The 20,666-nt window shown below is 43.8% G+C and overlaps 1 protein-coding gene across 6 annotated transcripts in view; it reads left to right on the plus strand.

The window, feature by feature from the left end:
- Positions 1 to 20,666, plus strand: part of sema5ba (sema domain, seven thrombospondin repeats (type 1 and type 1-like), transmembrane domain (TM) and short cytoplasmic domain, (semaphorin) 5Ba) — a 154,919-nt gene that overhangs the window by 124,743 nt on the left and 9,510 nt on the right. For all 6 annotated transcript variants that reach the window (XM_070975772.1, XM_070975775.1, XM_070975776.1 and 3 more), the window contains 7 exons: positions 9,538 to 9,655; positions 10,161 to 10,345; positions 11,874 to 12,017; positions 12,872 to 13,019; positions 14,029 to 14,254; positions 15,800 to 16,012; positions 18,802 to 18,972. In XM_070975772.1, coding sequence (XP_070831873.1) covers positions 9,538 to 9,655; positions 10,161 to 10,345; positions 11,874 to 12,017; positions 12,872 to 13,019; positions 14,029 to 14,254; positions 15,800 to 16,012; positions 18,802 to 18,972 — 1,205 coding nt within the window. The remainder of the gene's footprint in view (positions 1 to 9,537; positions 9,656 to 10,160; positions 10,346 to 11,873; positions 12,018 to 12,871; positions 13,020 to 14,028; positions 14,255 to 15,799; positions 16,013 to 18,801; positions 18,973 to 20,666) is intronic.

Raw genomic sequence — 20,666 nt, forward strand, 5'->3', positions numbered from 1 at the left:
GCAATTTCCCAATGCCAAAGGTGACAATTAAAAGTAGCGTATTGACAATTCAAAACTCAAATGTATTCAGTTGACACTGATGGAGAAAAGCAGAAGAAATTTTCAGAGAGGCGCTGGTTTTACTGTTGTGTGCTCTACTCACGAGTAATCACATACACATTCTCTCAGCAGAAGACGCAATTAGCCTTTAAGGAAAATTATGCCTCCACTTGTGCGATAGCTGTAGGCGTCATGTTTCTGGGTTGTCGTATTCTTATTCTTCTGAATGCTCTCAGGAGCACATTCAATTTCTTCAAAGTGGCAAATAGTCCCTTGGACTCAAGGATGAACTGATTAGAATTTGGTCACAGTGACAATGCAAAAAATGTTTTATGCCATAACTCAAGAATTCATATGCTAATGACGATAACATTTCACACTCAAATGTCTCACTCTGATAGGACAAAATGATGAAGTGATGCCATTTTATATCCTAAAGGTCAAAAGTCAACTTCGCTGTGACATCATAATGTTCTGCAAAAACACTTCTCTGATTGTGACCATATTTCACATTTGGTCAGATACTGAATTGTTGACACTAATCTTGGGCGTCCACCTTCAGACTGTGCTGATTGCAGAGATCTTCTGTGCTGTTGGGTTGAAGATGTGCGTGAAGCCTCCATGTTTTACAGTGTGTAGCTTCTTTGCAGCAGCATCCATATCTGAAGCACCACAGGCTCGTTGGTTCTGCTGATGTTGAGCTTCAGGTGATTATTCACTGGATTCATGCATGTCAAATCCATTTCACCAGAAAATGCATTTAACGCCTCATTAAATTCCTTCAAAGTCTTCACTACATGCAAGTCTGGGCTGACGAATGTAATCTGCAACTTGACTGGTTTGCGAACGCCTACATACGATTGACAGCAGCTTTCTCTTTTGGGTGAAGGGGTAGATTCTGAACATTTTGAGCATTTTGTTACGACACTTTGTCGATCTTTGTATGTCACAGACTCTGCCAGTTCAAAACTGAGTATTGTTTTCTTTAGAGTACAGTTGATGTAAACAGAAGGTTTCTGTAACAAGTATTTGACAGGATACACTTTGTTACTATCCCTGCCCTGTTTCAAAGGATTGGATAATACATCACTGAGAAAAGTACTGCTACTGCTGTAACTTTGTACCACATTACCACCCAGCTCTGGTGCTCCCTTTTCTTTCTTTTCCTGTCTGTCTGGGAGTTCTGCTCAGACTAGGTGAAAAGCACCCACCTGCCGTCCTTCTCTTTGTCTGAACACACTCCCTGTCATTGTACAGCAGGCTGAATGAGCCATTCTTCTCATCGCCTCTGCATTGTGTGTGGTCGTCATTCACATACAGCCATACATCCATTCACACACTGATAACAGCTGAATATGCTCCGATGGTTTTATAGCTGACAGCAGCTCATCTGCAGCCACACATGCTGCTTTTTGCATCACATTCATATAAACAGTGGAGAATAGAGGTATTGACTGTGCTGTGATGGGCATCACAGCAACTGAGAGAAGGTGAGACATGATTTATGGACAAGTCCAAACTTATAATTAGAGACTATCCAGCTGGTAATTGAATAACATGGACTGTGGCTTTAGCTGTAATGCAGAAATGCTTCACGTATGTAAGTGTACACGTTTGTAAGAGTTAAAATGCAGGCAGTGTGTTTGAATGAATGCACGCAGTCGTTGCAGTCTGAGAATTCAATTAGGTTTAAGTGCTTTTAATGTTAAGGTTTCCTTTGTTATTGATCTGTATTGGCATCTCTGGCAACTGTTGCAACTCTGAGAGAAGAATAATATTTGCATCATCTGAAGTGGTTTTTTGTTACAATGCTAAACCTTCGCAGCGGCCGGTGATTTGTAGCCTCTTAGCGATAGCTCGCAGACAAATGCTGCAGCTTTTGCTGTTGTGTGTGTGCAGATGCTTGTGTGTGTTTGTCCTCTACTTGTGGTAATTATATTTGACCTGGCCAACTGGCACCTCTGGCTAACTGCAGCACTCTGTCCTCCACCCAACACCTATCTCTCTATCTTGCTCTGTTAGTGCAGTGATTTATTTTTGGCTACAGAAGCATGCTAGCCCGGCTGCAATGTTGCATCCATCAGAGCTTTTTTTTTCTTTCACTGAGGGAATTAAGGTAGTCCATGCTGCCAAATAGACGATGAAACTATTGGTCTCACAGAACAGTGGCATAGCGCTTACACCCTCCACAGACAGCACTACATTGAAAGTAACTAATTGATGGTGCACTATTTTTTCTACTATTGGTTTACAGATTTGCATACCTGTCGACACTGGCATTTGGAGTAAGGGAAGTTTCCTGGCGCCCCACCCCCCACCTCCTTACACTGAGACAAGGCTACACACAGAGGATCTTTGAACTTGCTTCAGAAGATCAGAGCACCAACAGTTGGGCTAATGAGATTAGGTGGTCAGAATCAGATCCCTGGTTGAAAGTGAAATGCTGTGAACATCCCCGCAGTCACTGATGGAGCATGTTTCTGCACCTCTTGGGGGCGTATGCTCGGTACATTTGTCATGCTGGCTCACCTCCCCGTGAGCCGCTGAAATATGTGTGGCATATTTAACAAAAAGCACTTTGACTGACGTTGCTCTTCATTAAGTACGAGTAAGCCTCCTCCTGTTTGGTGAGATAGTTGCAAAAACTTTTAGCTTTTCTGGCAGATACTCCATCACTTTCACATTCATCCATCATCTTCTTCTTCTTCTTCTTCTTCCATTGGCAGGTGTAATTTGAGTGATGACTTCCTGTCAACATTACAGCCAGCTTTTTCGTGTTTGTGTAGAAAGATTAGAAATATGGGAAATTTACAGGAAAATATACTAACAAGGGGACAATGGGAGAAAAGGGAAAAATGGGGTTGGAGAGATCCTGAGAAAGACAGAAGGACTGACAAATCTGCATTTGTTGAAACTGAAGGTGTCAGATGGGGAAGTGTTTCATGTGAATGCTGGAAGCTCCTTTGAGTCTTTTTTTTGCAGTTGGTGATGAGGAGAAAGAGGAAAGAGCATGAGAAAGAAAAAAGATAAGAAAAAATATGGAAACAGAAATAACTACAAGAAGGAGGCAAAGGAGGAAACGCTGAATAAATGATGAGGATAATGGTGAGGAGGATGAAACGGAACAAATCAGGCTTTCTGTAGCGGCTCTATTCCTGCAGCCAAACCACCGCTCACACATCTGCTTACATAAACATTACGTTTTATTACAAGAAGTACAATTGTCCTGCTGGTGATCGCATTTCTGCCTGCGGGGCTTTGGTTCAATTTGCTGTGTGTGTGTATGAGTGTGTGGCTGTGTATGTGTGATTAACAGTGACCTGGCAGCAGTCACGCAGCTGAGGCAGCTCACCCTGCCTGTGGCAGGAGTTTAAAACAACATCAGGAAACACATAAACGGGCATTGAGGAAAACCACTGACCATCAGCATCCCTGCCACAGTGTGTGTGTGTGTGTGTGTGTGTGTGTGTGTGTGGCTACTTGTTAAAATCAATGTATATGACATGTTGCGGCCCAGCTTTCGTTGTACTTCAGCATTAGTCCCTATAGGGCCCTATACAGTAATGTGGATTTCCCTGTCTGTCTGTGTCTGTGTGAGGGGAGCTTACAGGCCCATCCCCAACAAACCCAATTTACTGCTGGCCGTGGCTGCCAGCCTGTCAGCAGGCCTCTAGAGCTCACTGCTGCTAAGCCTGTATGACCAATCAGAGGAACACTTCACCAGCCAAGGACTGAGAGAAAGAGAGAGATGGTGTTCACACAGTGGATGTATTTATTACTGCTCCAGAATGCTGTTACTTTTATTACAGGCTTTGTTCTGGCCGCAGCTCAGTGTAATCATTTTGCTCTCTGTCCCTTTCTCTCTCCTTCCATTTCAGTCTATATTGCTTTCCCACCCCCTTCTTTCAGCCTTGACTTGGACTGGCACTATGTCGTAACCTCTGGGTAGCCACCTTTTAAATCCCCTGATGCTGACGGTGTCAAACTGCTCTGATCCCTTTTCGGGTGGCTGGGTACAAAACACAGAATAAAAATAAGCAAGTGGCTATGATGTCCACCTGGATTTACAAAGCTCAGAGGATGTGAATATCTTATTGCACCTAGTAATCTTTTCTGTAAGCAAACAGCAACATTCAACGTTTTCATTTTCATCAGTGATTCCTTCATTCATGGGTGGAAATGTTAATTTCCACCCATGAATGAGATGTTAATTCTGTGGTTAAGATGATCAAAGACGAAAATGAAACCTCTAACCTCGAAAATGAAACCTCTAAGTTCCAAAAGACTATATTTTTTACCATGTGCTCACAAAATAATAGTAATAATTTAAAAAGATTTTGATGGCTCAATGTAGGTGGACTGTGTGTTTTTGCAGTGAGTGAAGAGTCTTATCCAGAGAAACAATGAGTGTGTCACCCTGGTTTCAATCGGTGGAATCTCGGAGGTTCATACGAGTCATATCAGTGACTTAGCTGATTATCAGGACGTCCAGTATTTGGTGAAAGTAATTTCTGAAATATATAGTTTCAGGTTCTGTCTACAGGTTGTGAATATTGATTAGGCTGCCACTCCAAACTGTAATGCTCCTGTCACCTCAGACAACAATAGATCATTACTCTTATTATCTCAACTCAGTCTTTCAGTTTTAGTTACTTGTAACTTGAGTTGGTTACATATCTTGAAAGATAGTTGATACGGGACTCAAAAAGAAGGGTGGCATGGCGGGGCAGAGGTTAGCACTGTCGCTGCCACAAGAAGGTTCTGAATTCAAATTTGCCAAAGGTCTGCATGCTCTCCTGGTGCCTGCTCCGCTTTCTGTCCACAGTCCACAGACCAGGTACGAGCAGGAGTGTGAATGGTTCTCTGTCTGAAAATGTCTGCCCTTTTGTTGGGAGTGTAACCTGCCTCTTGCCTAATGTGACCCTGCAAAGGATTGCATAAGCAGGTTCAGTACTGGATCCAGGTGAATTGATTACATTGATCCTGTCAGCCTCCACCTGCAGTCATGAAGTGACAGCAGTTCAGTGCTGCCTCTTCACCTTCTCTTGTCTTACTTTGTGTCTTCCCTGTCTCTTTGTTTCATCAGTTAGCCATCTGTCTGCCATCTCGTACCTTGCCTGTGAATATTCTTACATGTTCTTGTCATCTCTCTTTCTCATAGCCTGTTTCTGCCTCCTCGTTGGTTCTCTGTGATTATGCACCTTCCTTTTTATTCACCAGAGGCTAAAATTGTACATGGAGGACAGTAGGCAGTTTTTGGCAGTCAGCCACCTCACTTTTGTTTTCCTGATTTTTTTTTGGACACGGCACCATCAGTCTTCAGCCTGGCTCCAACTGAGCCTAATTGGATGTATTAGCGCTGAGTGCTAGCAGGAGTTCTCTGTGTTTCCAATTCATCATGAGCAGACTTCCTGAATGGCCGGCTCAGCCCAGCACAGCGGGGAAAAAAGCCCCAGGGACGGACTCTCTCCCCTGGAGAGAGGATGAGGAGCAAGCGCCTGTCAGCGGTGGTCTCCTGAGAGCGGCTGCAAAAAATGACATAGCTTATGTTGAGAGATGGAGAGAGGCAGACATATGTTTAACTGAATCAGACCCTCAAGACAGTTTTTGCTAACGTATTCCCACAGTGTCAGTGCTACAACTAATAATGGCTGATTCCAATCCATAATTTATCAGCACTGGTGATCATATTTGCAATTATACACTGACGGCCTGCCATTAAAGGCGAGGTGAACTATTGTTTTTATGTCTAGTTGTTAAAGGGCCTGTAATAAAAGGAGACGTCGGTTTTTACAGCGTTCACAAACGATTTAAAATGCCAATTACACCCCCACAGAGAGAATCCAGCAGATTTATCTTCCAATGCCACTCGTCCAGACATATTGTTGTATAGGCTGGTGGGTTTTGCAGCTCGGTCTGTTTAAAATTTAACAGGCCATGTTCCATAGCTTCTCTGTTTTGATATAGTGTGCCACTGGGCATGCATGCTGCTGAATTAAATATCAGCCGGTGCCCTGCAGAGTTGTCAAAGCGATGCTCTCACACATGGTGGCACACCCACAGTACAAAGACGGGCCTTTACAGTGCACACAGAAAGAAGGATATTCAGAAAACACACTTGATTATGTACACACTCTCTCACTCACACTCTCTCTCATAGGGCTTAGGTGCCTTACATTCCTGTGTATCTGCAGAGTCAGCCTCCTGTTGGGGCTGACATCCCTCTCCGCTGCTTGTTACAGAAATTAGCTTTTTCTATTCCCATCACACGGCCCTCTCTCCACCCACACTGCCTCTAATTGACTTTTACCGCGGCTCTGTTTTTAAAAAACGGTGAGCCGTCAGGACAGGAAGGCAGAGAGCGCTTGGCTGGTGTTTTATGCAGCTGCAGAAAGGTCAGAGTGGGAGATAAACGCCTTGGTATGCCCTCTTTCTTTCCCACCAATAGTAAATCCTCCTTTATTAAATGGCCCCGTGTGAAGGAAATTATTGGGAAAAATACTGAGACTGCAACTATGTGCTGTGTCCTAGTTCAACATATTATATCAGTAGAATACATTATGTATGCTGTGTATAACATAATACACTGCCATTTGGAGAAAATCAATGTACTTTGCTGTTCTGCACCAACAGAAAATGATGATGTGTATAGATGTCAATCAAAGTGCAATTTGAAATACAACTGTCTCACCATCATCCACAGTTTTTTTATTTTTTGCACATCCTTTGCTTCCTTTGTGCATGGCATTGTGGGATGGCGGTCTCTATAGAGCACAAAAACAATCAAGCTCTTTTGGGATGCATCCCAACTTTTTGGGGTATAGTTAAGTTTGTCGTCTTTGGTGCCTCCTCCAGTGTGACCACACCACTACACAGCACATACCTGAAACCTGATTATAATTACTCTACGTGGCCAAAAGTATGTGGACACCTGAGCTGACACATTACACGCTGTGAAAGCGAATGCCTCATTCCAAAGCCCATGGGGACTAATCTGCTCTTCTGGTTTCAGGCTTCAAACTTTCCTTTCTTTAATCTCACAAACATTTTTTGGCTGAGTTCTGGTTAACAGAGAGCACACAAATTCCAAAACGGCCAAGTTTTTTTTTTTGGCCCGTCTTCAACTTACTCTCAGAATTAACATTAACTGGCGACAGCTGATTCAGCGGCTTGCTCGAAGTTTTGTACACTGCTCTTTGCTAATAAGAAGAGAAGTAACAGATTTGTTACCATCAAAGCTCAGCAAACGTTGCCACTTGCCAAACATTGCCCCAGTGGCTGCCATGACTGGGACAATGAAATAATTTTCACATTCACACTCAGTGTAGAGCCCAGCTGGGGTGGACAAAGCACAGAAGAGCACAGCAAAGAAAACACTGGATTTTGATGGGCCAGCACAATCCATTACAGAAAGATATGCATGGATCAGCCCTGATTTCAATACTTTGGATCATCTGAGGACGTTTCTACTGATATTTGTGTTGCTGTTGGTTGTGTGGTTGGCTGTTCCTTTTTCTCACATGCTGTGGCATTAATATTTGCTTAAATTTGAACTATGGGGGAAAGTAGGACAAACTATATATCCCACGGCATCAACCTCCATCTTTACCTGCGCTGCCATCAATTACCAATTTGTCAGCATTTCTTTACAGCTGATACCTTTTTTCTGGTCTCAAGAGTTTCCAGCGTGAACTGCTCAGTCACGCTGTTGATGTCTTTTTTCATATTTCAACCAGCATTTTGCTCTAAATGAAAGCAAACGGGGTGAATCCAGAACTCAGCTTGTCTTTCCCTGAGGTCAGACACCTCAGAAGCCTTCCAGCCTGCCTCTCAGTGCACTTTACCTCGAGCTAATTAGGCTGCAACTCTCTCACTCCTCTCCCTTTCGTATAACATTACCTATTCCACCCTTGAAATACACTCTTATTAATTGTTCCGCTTTCCTGATCTCTGTAATCGTGTGCGTGAGTGTTGAAGGTGAGTGTGTTGGTAATCAGAGAGCCAAATGAGGAGCCTCGATGACGATGCAAAGCCACACATCAGCCTGTCACGGATACAATATAGTTGACCTTGATCCAAAATGGCAACACACTCCTCCCTCCGCCCTTTTAAATGAACTATTAGGTTCACTGAACTGTGACTATGTGGCCGACCTCATTATGATTATTGTTCCATCTGTACTGGAGATTGCATCCGGTGTCGCTGTAATAGTGCCGCTTAATTAAAGTGGCACGCAAGAAGGTTAGCAGTGAAAGTCTCACGCTCATGAGGGAAGTCGTCCTCTTCCCGCCGCGCCGCAGATCACCTTAGACCACGGCCTCTCTCTCTCTCTCTCTCTTTGTCTGCGGGGTCACCTCTGATGTGCTGGCTACGCAGTAATGTCTTTATTGGATCTGAGCCGACCTCGGGTTCACCATGGAGCCCCAGACCTGGCACAGAGAGCTGTATCAACACTGTGAGATTCCTCAACCTCCAGGCTAAAACACTGCAGGGCTCTTCAAATAAACCATGGAGGTCTGTGCCAGCAAAGAAAACACAACAACAACAAGAATCTCTCCTTTCATCTGAACGGAGACAGAGGAGGAGGACGAGAACCTACAGGGCTGTGATGAAGGAGTCGAGAAGGAGAGGGCGGATGAGAGAGAGGGAGGATAGTGGAAGAAAGAGAGAGACAAAAGAGGGATATGAAGGAAAGGAAAGGAGGCAGAAAGTGAAGGGGGGGTATTTGAGAGAGAGGGGGGGTATTCAGTTGATGCCTTTATCCTGCATTCCTGAGGCATCCAGATCAGCTCTGGTGGCTTAGCCTCGTCATTAACAGCTTTAGATTTAATTAGGCATCATTAAGCCTTTGTTTTACTGGAGGAGCTTACAAATATTTAATCACTGTTTGGGTGATGTACCGTGTTGTTTGTGTGAGAGCTGAGGGAGGAATGATGCACGCAAATGTCTGATTTTGTCATCTTTACGTTGTTTAGAATGCATGTACAGTACAGCAGATCTGAGACCAGCATGTTTGGATCAGGCTTAGTCACCGGAGTGGCCTGGTTTTTAACTCACACAGTCTTTATTAACTTGTATTCTTGTATCCCATTTCACCGGTTTCTTATTTTTTCTTTATGTTATGTGTTCCTATCAATATTCATTTCAAAAGAAACTTAATTCTAAACACGTTTTTGTCACAGTAAAATAATGCATATGCCAGTTGATTTTGGTCGCAGTCTACAGTGTTCATTCCAACAGCAGTTCTTCACCTTTTTCCAGAGAAAATGTTTTGAACTTCAGGTCCAGCACAGGGCACATTAAAACTCTGTGTAAAAGTATTTGCTCATTAAGTTTGTTTTAGCTGTTTTAGGGTAACTATGATAAATCTGTCCAGGGAATACAGATGTTAAATCTGGTATATTCACCGTAATGTTAATGTGCACTGTCTTCAGTGAATAATTACACTACTCATTTTGCTGACAACACTGTCCTCCTCCTCTCTCTTGGCCCCTGCAGGCTGTGCTTGGAGGCAAGGGACCCCTACTGTGGCTGGGACTTCAGGCAGCGCAGATGCACCACACTGGAGGACAGCTCCAACATGAGTCAGTGGAAGCAGAACATCACTGTTTGTCCGGTAAGAGGAACGTCACTGTAGCCTTTACTGTAGCATTTACTGTAAGAAAGGCGTCACACCCGTCCTCGTGGGGCTGTAAGACTCAGACACCCTGCTGATGTCATCTCTAGCACATCACAGTGGTGGGCATCATCCATGACTAACGACCTCTCAGTGTGTGTGGCGCAGGACAGGACAGGATGTAATGAGTAGTAGAGCAAGAAAGATAGGTGAATTGGACCGAAGGGAAATGGATTAGATTACACTGAGATCAGCTGGATTGAATGTGGCTGAAGTGAAGTGAATTGCAGCAAATGTATTCCCCAGTAATCCTCTGAAAAAGCAAACTCTCCATCTCAGAAGGAAAAGACCTGTCTGGCAGCACAAGTCATGCAACACTTTAAATCTACTTCACCACCTCTGCTGTGATGAGCCGTCACTGACACCTGGCTGGATGGTTGAATAACCCACACTGATGCTGGCTCACCTGAGCTCCCTCTCCTCATGGCTGATGTTTGTTTTCCAGCTGCGGAACCAAACCACCAATGGTGGCTTCGGACCCTGGGCGCCATGGCAACCGTGCAACAATGATGATGGTGTGGATGGCGTGAGCTCCTGTTTGTGCCGCTCCAGGTCTTGTGACAGCCCCGCCCCTCGATGCGGAGGCAAGAACTGCGAGGGCCCCACCATTGAAGTCTCCAACTGCTCCAGGTAATGAAAAAGATCGATTGATTATTGATATTTAATACAATAAAGGTTTAAATTAAAAAAGTAAAGACCAAGAACCCTAACCCTTGGCATTATTACTGACCTAGATCTCCACTTCATCAAGGCAGTATCTAAATCTGCCTTTTATCATGTAACACAAAAACCAAGAAGTCAACATATTACGCCCAGATTGTTGTCTCCAGCATGGTGAATTATTGCAACAGGTGTCTTGTCCTGTGTTCTTAAAATAACAATGAGAAAAACTGCAGCACGTTCAGAAATGCCAGACTTCTAACAAGAACCAGGAGCAAAGAGCACATTAAATCCTGCTCCTAAGTCTTTATAGAAGAGATTCTAAAGTGCTGTTTCTGGTTTCTAAATTACTTAGCAGCCTCTGGGAAAAATACATTTCTGATGTGCTTGAAGAATATAAGAAGCAGTCGGTCTGTAGTACCTCGCGTTGGAACCAAAAGATGGTGAAGCTGCTTTTAGTGACTATGCAGATTCATTCATTTCTCTCCCAAACTTTCCCTCTATTCAATTTTTGGGCATTTTAATGCCGTACTGTAACTGTGCTTAAACTCTACTCTTTGCCTGTTATTTTTTTTCTATTTGTTTTTTTATTTTACTTTAATTGTATTTTTTCGCTGCCTTCTGTTTTAAAAGGCATAAGGTATTTCTGTGTTTGAAAGGTGCTTTACAAATGAGTTTACTTTGCCTAAAACAAAGCTGAAGCTGTGGATTTACAGCATACTGGATAAAAATAACATAAGACAATAAGATCTACAGTATGTCATAAATAAAAAAGATAGCACAAAGTGAGGTTTGGCCCGGCACGTTGGACATTGTGAAGTTGAAATTATAACAACGCTGTGACTGAGTACATTAAGCCTGTCATGTTGAAAATGAGTCTGGCCCAGGATCAGCAGAACTCTGACATCTTTTCTTAAACTCTACTACTCTAGCAGCAATGTCCTGATTGACTTTGAAGCATCCACCACAGGGCACAATTTACACGCTGACAGAACATGAGAAAGATCATGAACGTGAGGAATCTTATTAGAAAACGTAGGTGACATCCAGGCTCTCCTTGTGACACCTCTCACCGCCTCTGTCTGCAGGGGAATTGGCCAATCAGCATTACAGAGAATAGAGCGAAAACAGAGCTTAGGCACCTTCATCCCGCCACATTGCTATGCCAGATTTCATCCTCAGTGTCGAAATTGAATTGTGCTTTTGCAGAAAGTGGCAATTAAATCATGAGAAGTGCTACCCAGGAACAAAGCACTTAAGCAAATTGAATGAATGTTTCCCAGTCAGAATGAGCTCCCTGTGTGTTTGCATTTCTGTTTCCAGGAGCCCAGAATCAGAGTAATGATAAGACAAAGCTGAAAGCAATATATATATTTTCACTTTAGCATTAGAGAACACCCTGTGAAGGAATAACACTAAAAGCACTGGGGAATAATTATGCAGGTTTTGGCATTGTGAAATAGGTTGCTAATACTTTTCTATGTATCTGTTGCCATAGAAATGGAGGCTGGACGCCCTGGTCGTCATGGGGACAGTGTAGCACAACCTGTGGTACGGGCTTCGAGCTGCGCCAGCGTTCTTGCAACAACCCCTCCCCCCGACACGGTGGCCGTGTGTGTGTGGGACCGAGCAGGGATGAGAGGTGAGGATAAACAGACATGCCGATAAAGTCACTTTCATACTCTGAGGACTGCAATGATCAGTCTTTCCAATCAAATAATGAGCTCAGGCTTATAATATCATCTTCCACTGAGACCTGTGCTCAGAAAGTATGCAAACATGGTGCAAATGATAAACGTGTCAGTCACACTCAGCCTATCTGTGCTATAGTATAATGCAGTACAAATTAGATTAATCCCCTATTATCAACCGTATTACTCAATTGATACCAAAGCCTTGGGTTGACTTTATGTCTTTTGGGCTGGAGTTTAATCTAAATACCAAAGTAGGTTATTTGTCATTGCCTCCAGGTAAGTGTTCACACGTAAGCCATTTAAGCATTGTCTCATCTGGCACCATTATCAGCAGGACAAGTCTGCTTAGGCAAGTAAAATGACTTGGTTAATGTTGGGAAGAGGCTGTAGCCATGGTTAAAAGAAACCATTACTGTTTATTGATAAGGGATGGGCTGCAAAGCACCCACCACCCACCATGCTCCAGAAGACATTTCATCTTCTGCCTTTGATTCTCAAAGACAACAGTCATTATGTGCACGGCAATGAGAGGCTGCATGTCAGACAACGGAAGTGAAGTCACTGAAGTCAACGAATGACCAACGTCATTGTTCTGATTAAGGATGATGTCAAAATGTGAGACTGTTTCAGTATTTAGCCAATCAAGTCTCAATTAGGTCAAGTTCAAATGAAGTCTCGGTTCATCATTTTTGTGACTTGTCAGATTCTAGTCCAAGTCATCAATCTGCAGCTCTCACAGCGACTGTATGTTGGTTTCAATCAATCCTCATAAAATTTCCCACCACTGCCGCCGTGTCCACAGGTTCTGCAACGAAGGGGTGTCCTGTCCTCAGCCAATCTTCTGGTCCCCGTGGGGCTCCTGGACCAAGTGCAGCACTGAGTGCGGGGGCGGCGTCCACTCCAGGGTCCGCACCTGTGAGAATGGCAACAGCTGCCCAGGTTGTGCACTGGTAGGAAACACACACAGACACACAGACACACAGACACACACACGCACGCACACACACAGACACACACAGACACACACAGACACACACACACACACACACACACACACACACACACACACACACACACTCATTTGTACTGAGGGTACATTACCCTAACCTTAACCGTCACAACTACACGCCTAAATGCTCAGCCTTTACCATAACCCCAGCCTAAACTTAATTCTAACCTAACCCTTAAAACCAAGTCTAAACCTTCAATCAAGATAGACAAAAAAAGGCATAGATCTGTCAGCCTTAATAGAATCTGTCTCTATGACAGAGCCTTTAGCCTTGCATGCAGACATTTCTTAGCCTAAGGACAATTGAGAAGTATTTTGAACACACATGCTGTCGCTGTAGCTTTGTCTGGAAATGTCGATCCACACGTGTAACTCTGTGTGTTGCTGAACGGCGACACTAAGTGAGGGCAAAGCCATTCTAGAGGTGAGAAGGTGATGATGACAGCAGAGATAGACACATTACTGATTTTCTCTCCTGACCTTGAATGGCTCAGTTGGAGTCAGTATAGTCACAGCACGCTTCCAAAAAAATGTCTGTTAAATGTCTCTGAGGACCACCTGGAGCTCAGTTTGGAGCAGTTATCAATGTTTTAGTATCTCCGTGCAGATATTACAGACAGTTCTGCTTTTTATACAGCCAGTACAGGAGATATTCTTATTTGCCATCTTACCTAGAGTGAGAAATGATTGATATGAAAATGTCCTCACAATCAGTACTTGTTGACAGATGAATGTTTTGCATGTTCATTTGGGCACAAGAAATTTGAAAATCTAGAGGGCAGATGACTCAGAGGATGAACTCTTTAGGTTTTAGTAACCCCATGACCGTTTCTCAGGTGCCACTCTGAGGAGCAAAATGTTGAGCACATTGTTCTTCAAGCAGGGCTCCACACATTTAATCTCTTTAAATGATGAATAAACTGCACTCCTTCTGCCACCTTCTCCTTCAGGAGTACAAGGCCTGTAACCTGGAGGCGTGTCCAGAGGTAAAGAGGAACACACCTTGGACCCCCTGGATGCCCGTCAATGTGACTCAGGGCGGAGCGCGTCAGGAGCAGAGGATGCGTTACATGTGCCGAGCCCACCTGTCTGATCCCCACGAGCTGCAGATCGGACGCAGGAAGGTGGAGACGCGCTTCTGTCCCAACGATGGGACAGCAGCCTGCGAGACAGACAGTGAGTTAACAGATACACTGGTGTGTTTTGATGATATCATTCCTACATTCAAAGGAAACCCTACTCTAAAACAGAATTCACATATTGGCTTGACATCTAAGAATCTGCACTGCTCAATATTATTCTGAACCAGACTGTGCCCTCCAACATCTTTGATCCTCACTGTACAACTGTTTGGTCAACATAGTTCAATAATACGTCCATGGATGACTCACAAATCTCCCTTGGGTGCTATGTCTCACCTGATACTCCAGTGCACTCTTTATGCTCTTCCTGTGCTGCTTATCCAACTGTTCGTACAGATACAACATTTGCTTTCCGAGCTCCCCTTCTGTGGAATAAGCCCCCACTGTGAGTTTGGCAGGTGGGCTCTTACATGATCAAATGGAGGCTCAAAGCTTGTGTCTTTTCTCGGTGTTAGAACCCTCCTCGTTCCACTGACTGGGTAAACCTTCTGAAGACGTCTACCTGACAGCTAGTAACCTTCACTTGTAAACTGAAATTACCTTGTCTCTGTTGTCTCCATTAATTATTATTTTTATGCGATTCTGCCTGTGTGTGTTTGTGTGTGTTTGAGTGGCTGTGGTGTGTGTCTGATGTTTTCATTTATCCTGTCATCTGCGCAGAGACTCCTTGGGGCGATGCTGCGAGTAAATAAACTGATGATAAAGTGAAAAGTCACTTGATGACATTGTCAGTTCAAGTTTAATGCTCCATTTTCCCCCTTAGAGACACAGCTGTGTGAATAAATATATATATATGAATAAATAGTAATAGTCTCAATTCTATGTGGATTTTTCCCTAAACTATAATTAACTGAGTTTTAAGTTTGTTGTGGATTGAAAGGAAACATGTGCAGAGAGTCAAGAAGCAAAGTCTGAGCAGGTTTCTTTAGTGAACGCTTGCGGAAATGTCAACAGGATAATGATCTGTTATCTGTATCTGTGTGTACGCACAGAGACGCATACAGGACTGCACAGCGAGCACACACAGAAATACTCACTCCTGTATATGAACACAGAGAGGAGGCAGCAGCGTGCTAACATTTCTTCCAGTAAGAGCCTGACATGTTGAAAGGGCCCCCCTGTTCGAGCTGTTAGCTCCCCTACACGCTGTTAGTGACGGGGTCACAGTCCAGCACTTCCACATACACACTGACACGGAGAGAGCTACACAGGGTCACAGTCCACTGCTCCCCACTGGTGGCTTTTCCATGCTCCCCTCTCCTGAATCGATTACCTGTCTCCCCCTGCCAGCCTCCTGGGGGGGCTGCATCAACTCTGACAAACAGATGAAACACCGACAGCATGGAACTGTGGGATGCATGAGAGACACAGAGTTTGAGAGAAGGACAGGCAAAGAAATATGCCTGCTGGCAAAGTCATATACAGTGTGTGACTTCCACACTGAAGGAATCTGCACGCTTCATATCGCTCTTTAAATTCTTTAAACCCTCAGTCTGACAGTTTTCCATGTATTTCTGTGACTTTAATCTAACCTGGAGCTGTGTTTTCGCTCTTTTACCGCTCTTTCTTCTCACTGTAGCCCTGGTCGAGGAGCTCCTGAAGACACCGGTGGTGAGGGTGGCGGGTGCCGGCTGGTCGTCATGGGAGACCTGGTCGACCTGCTCACAGAGCTGTGCCAAAGGTTACCGCACCCGTCGGCGAACCTGCGCCGGACCGGAGGGGAAGAGCGCCCCCGTCGCATGCCGTGGCTCGCCTGTAGAGTACCAGGACTGTAACGTGCAGGCATGTCCAGGTGAGTAGTCATGTTGTAGTCAAGCTTAACTTAGAGCTCATCACTTTACAAACAGCACAAATATAACTAGGAATTAATTGGTGTTTATTCTTGTTCAAAATACAAAAAAATCAGGTTTTAAAAATACACTCTAGTTTCACCTTTTATTTTTTATTTTAATAGACTTGCACTGTCAACACATTATGTGCATTTTTTCACCATTTGTCAGTTCACTTTCTATTGAGTGAAGTACATTCTTTACGCAGGATGACTTTGTTTACTGTAAACTGTGGTCTGTGCTCTGAGAGCAGATGATACCACGGTGTCAAGGTGTTCCAACAGTCTCTCCAAAACAACTTGAATGCAGGAAGCTTTAAACACTCACATAGAGTGCAGATAAAGCCAGTTGTTGGCCCTTTTCTAACTTCTTCAGTATATATGGCTTCATAAAGAAAGGACGGGCACACTGAGAGACAGAGATGAAGACAGAGAGCGAGGGAGGTCAATGGTGGTAGTAAAATACTGCTGAGTGGATCATTAGCTTCATTAGCTAATGGTTACCAACAGCTGCAGCAGTGCAAGGAGAGTCCTTGGACAAATGAAGTTCTCTATTTCAGACTCCTCATCAAACCATAATCAGCTGACCTAGAACCCTGCTGGCCACAGACTGACAGGCTACACTTATTAAAGCAGACTGAGGACAGGTGTGTGCATACAGTACAGACACGCACACAGTTGCTGGGATTAGAAAAAGGTCCGAACTCCTCTTAAGAGCTCAGCTTAAATATTCATGACTTGTGCCTTATGATTTAAGGAATTATGATTACTTGGTGCAAAGCAGATCAAATTCCTGTAGTGTATTTAAATGTCAGTTATTGGTATTCACGCGATGTCCTTCACGATTATTTTAGCAACTGACACAGTAACTCAAGGAAGCCCAGAAGAGGCAGCCTTGGTTACCTCCCACGGGGACGTAGCCAATAAGGAAGCCTTTTGCCATGAGCGTCACGTGCACAGCTGGTTTCACTGCGTCTGTCCCGGGTAGACATGCAGGTGCGAAGGACAAGGCCAGTGACAAAAGGGAGAATGAGTGCAAAATAGTAATTGATGATGAGATTAGAGAGAAGGATGGAGGCAGTATAGATTCCAGAGGAGATGGAAATGAATAGTGTGCTAGTGTGTGCGGAGGAAAGAGGAGCGTGTGTGTGCATGTGTGTGAGGCAAAGCAGGTCCTTGAGTCAGCCAGTGAGTCACAGTTAGCCTGACTGCAGATACGTTATTTCAACTTCTGATTCAGTTTGTATTCTGACACCTTGTTTCCCGACATGATGTCAAACAAACATGTATGTAAACCTGCAGCTTTTATAAGGCCTCGAAATAATGATTCATTCTGGATTCAAGTTCATTCATGCCAGTTTTTAAATCAGTCACTATAGCACAGAGCTGTTAGCAAGTCTTTATCAAAGTCACCACTCAAGTCAGGTGAGACAAGTCCAAGTCCAGTATGAAATAATATCAAAGCAAGTCTCAAGCCAAATGTCTTCATCAGCAAACTGCAAGTCTTCAGGTGTGACAATTAAAAAGTATTTCAACAACATCTTAACACAGAGTTGTTTTTAAAATCTTTTAAGGCAAGTCCAAGTCAAGGCACAGGTCAATGTAAGCCGAGCCTCACCTCAGTCAAGAAAGTTCAAGCCAAGCTTCTAGTCAGATGAGATAAGTTATTAATTTGACCAGTCAACACTCAGGTAATTCAGCAAAGTCCAAGTCCAATCTCAAGTTTTGTCAAAACTAGTCTTGAGTCAAGTCTTTCAAGTGGCTCAAGTATGTCTCAAGTCAGTCTCAAGTCTAGCCAAAGTTTCTGGAGTTCAGACAAACAAACAAACACATGGAGAGCGAGAATGGCACGTTCCACACTTTCTGACTTCATGAACATAAATAAAGTCAGTCACACGGGAGGCAGACAGTAAGAGAGCCATAAAAACAGTATGTCAGTCAGGTGGTCAGTGGGCCATTCAGTAATAGAGTGAGTCGCACACTCAACCAGTCAGCCAGGTAAACAGCCAGTTAGTCAAAGAGTCAGTCGCGCAGAGCGCTGGCCGGCTGTAAGAGCTAGTCAGAGTTAAGTGGTCACAGCCTGCTTCACTCAGTGTCACACTAATCCACTCAGCTAATGGAGTTTCTGCAGCACTGTGACGTTACCTGGCAACGCCGCCTCTCTCCGTCAGTCAGACGGACATCAGCCAGTCAACCAGCCAGTCAGTTAGTCAGCCACGATCTTCTAATTAGATCAGATGAAACATTAACAGCCCCCATGGGAAGACTAACTCAATGCAGCAGTAAGGCAGCACAAGGCAAAGATGACAAAGGACACGATCAGGAAGACATTTAAAGCCCCAAAAGACTTTTATTACAACAGTACAACATCCAAAGTAAGAGAATAGAAAGTAAATATACGAAATATAGCAGTAATGGAAAATGTGTATAATATGAAAAGTATAAGTAAAGGCTCCACAAATACACACAAAGAACCCAAAAGAAAAAGAGATGTTTTTTAGGACATGTCTTAGTCTTTTAGAGGCAAATCCTGTCACAAGTCTTCAGAAGAAAACTCTCTAGTTTTCTTCTGAAGTCTCTAAGTCTCTAAATTCTGACCATTAAAATGTCAGTTGTATTAATAGTATTATTATCATAATAGTAGTCATATTTAAATATTATAGACAAATATGAAATAATACTTCAATTGATGAAAGACCTGCCTGCTGTATTTAATTTTTGTACTTGTGTGTGTGTGTGTGTGTGTGTTACAGTAAAGGGTGCATGGTCATGCTGGTCGTCCTGGTCTCAGTGCTCAGTGGGTTGTGGCGGCGGTCACTACCAACGCACACGCTCCTGTAACAGCCCTGCACCCGCCAATGGAGGGGACATCTGCATAGGACTCCACACTGAAGAGGCCCTGTGTAACACACACACTTGTGACGGTAAGGTCACACATGAATTCGAAGTCTAACTCTGTCATGCCAGCAGCACTCGAGGCCCTTTCATCTCATCTCTAGTCAGGCAATCATCTATCATCCCCGTTTTATTTTTGAGTCGTCCCCTTTGCTAAATTACATCTTTCATCATAATGAATAAAGCAGGTGTTAGATATGTGAAACGATAAACAGAATCACAATGACAAAGCATCGTATCATTTCCCTCTGAACCATGGCATCGTTGCTGGAACGGTTTGAAAAGAGATCGACTTGCGTTGTACTGAAACAACACATTAACACAGTATCAAGTGTATTTGTCTGTGTCTGCGTCCTGACAGTGGATTTATCAACACAACAGCTCCAAATGTTTAGCTTTTAGTGCAAAACACGGAAACATTTAACAATCAGGATATTTATTTCTGATACTTCTACTGTTTCAGTCGTGGACCTTTTGTCCAGGACACGAGGACGCTTGACGGAGGTCCATCCTCCTCCAGCACATTTAACATTCTCACACAGTACACCTGTTTTCCAGGCGTGCATTGGATAAAAGCAATTTTTGCTTTCACCAGTCTTACTATGGAGGTAAATGGGATTTTGTTTGTGCTGCTCCAAGCGCTGACATTTCTAATTTTTAAATTTCAAAATGAAAAATCCTTCCCAAAAGAAAGAGTCCCACTCAGTCTAGGTTGGAGACTTCTCCAGGCCGACCTGCAAATGAGGAATCAGGACGTCTTTACTGTGACTAAGTTAATGTCAGTGAGCGATGCACATACATTACCGCTAATGCTGCAAGACGTCATTCTCAACGTCTGCAAAGAAAACATCAGCTGTGTGGACCTCTAATAGCTATAAAAAGTTCGGAGGTGCTCTTACAGAGTTCAAGTTTTGTCTTTGATTTGGAGGTTAGCCTTGCTTCCCCCAAAGTCTCACACCATGTGATGATGAGATGTGAGTGCATAACAACACCCTCTGTACCCCCCTCGTTCCCTCGACTCCCATTCTGCTTCCACAAGGACACTGAAATATTCATGAGAGATCTGCCTGCTAATCCAGGGGGAGAAAAAATGTCCGGCATTGAAACTCACAATAAGGGTCCAGCCTGATTCTGATTCTGGAGTTTAATATCAAACCGCCTTCTACGTTCTGTCGCCACAGTGCCATTTCCATATTTTCATTATTCAGTGGAAAACAAAAATGGCCAGGACGAATATTGTCTGGGGCCTGCGTGCACTAAGTATGTGTGTCCACTTGTGTGTGTGTGTTCAGTGGTGCCTTGTAGTGCAGACGAATTCTGCCTGAATTAAATACTTGTTTCCGCTTAACTGTCATCTTCCTCAGCTGCTTTTCATTTTGAATCAGCCCAGCTGTCATTCACAAGGAGAGTAATGCTTACAGTCAGGCTCCCTGGTAATTACAGACAATGAAAGGTAAATGGCTCTTTGTCTTTTTTTCTCCCTTTGCCGAGATGCTAATCAGCCTCTTTATCAGGTTAATGTTTTCCTGTTAGACGTGGACCAACACGTCCCGTTGGACCCGTGCCGATCGACTGTCTGCTAACAACCTCTCCAGCCCCGATCCCTCTCCTCGTCCATTCGTTTATTGACAGGCGCAATATCAGTCATCTATCAGGGTCCTCCTGGTGCCGCCATCCTCTCTGCATGTCTAATTAGAAGCTAGCTGGTTGTCAGTCACTGGGA

Source organism: Chaetodon trifascialis, chromosome 12, assembly GCF_039877785.1.
Source record: "Chaetodon trifascialis isolate fChaTrf1 chromosome 12, fChaTrf1.hap1, whole genome shotgun sequence".
In the NCBI taxonomy this organism is placed as follows: Eukaryota; Metazoa; Chordata; class Actinopteri; order Chaetodontiformes; family Chaetodontidae; genus Chaetodon; species Chaetodon trifascialis.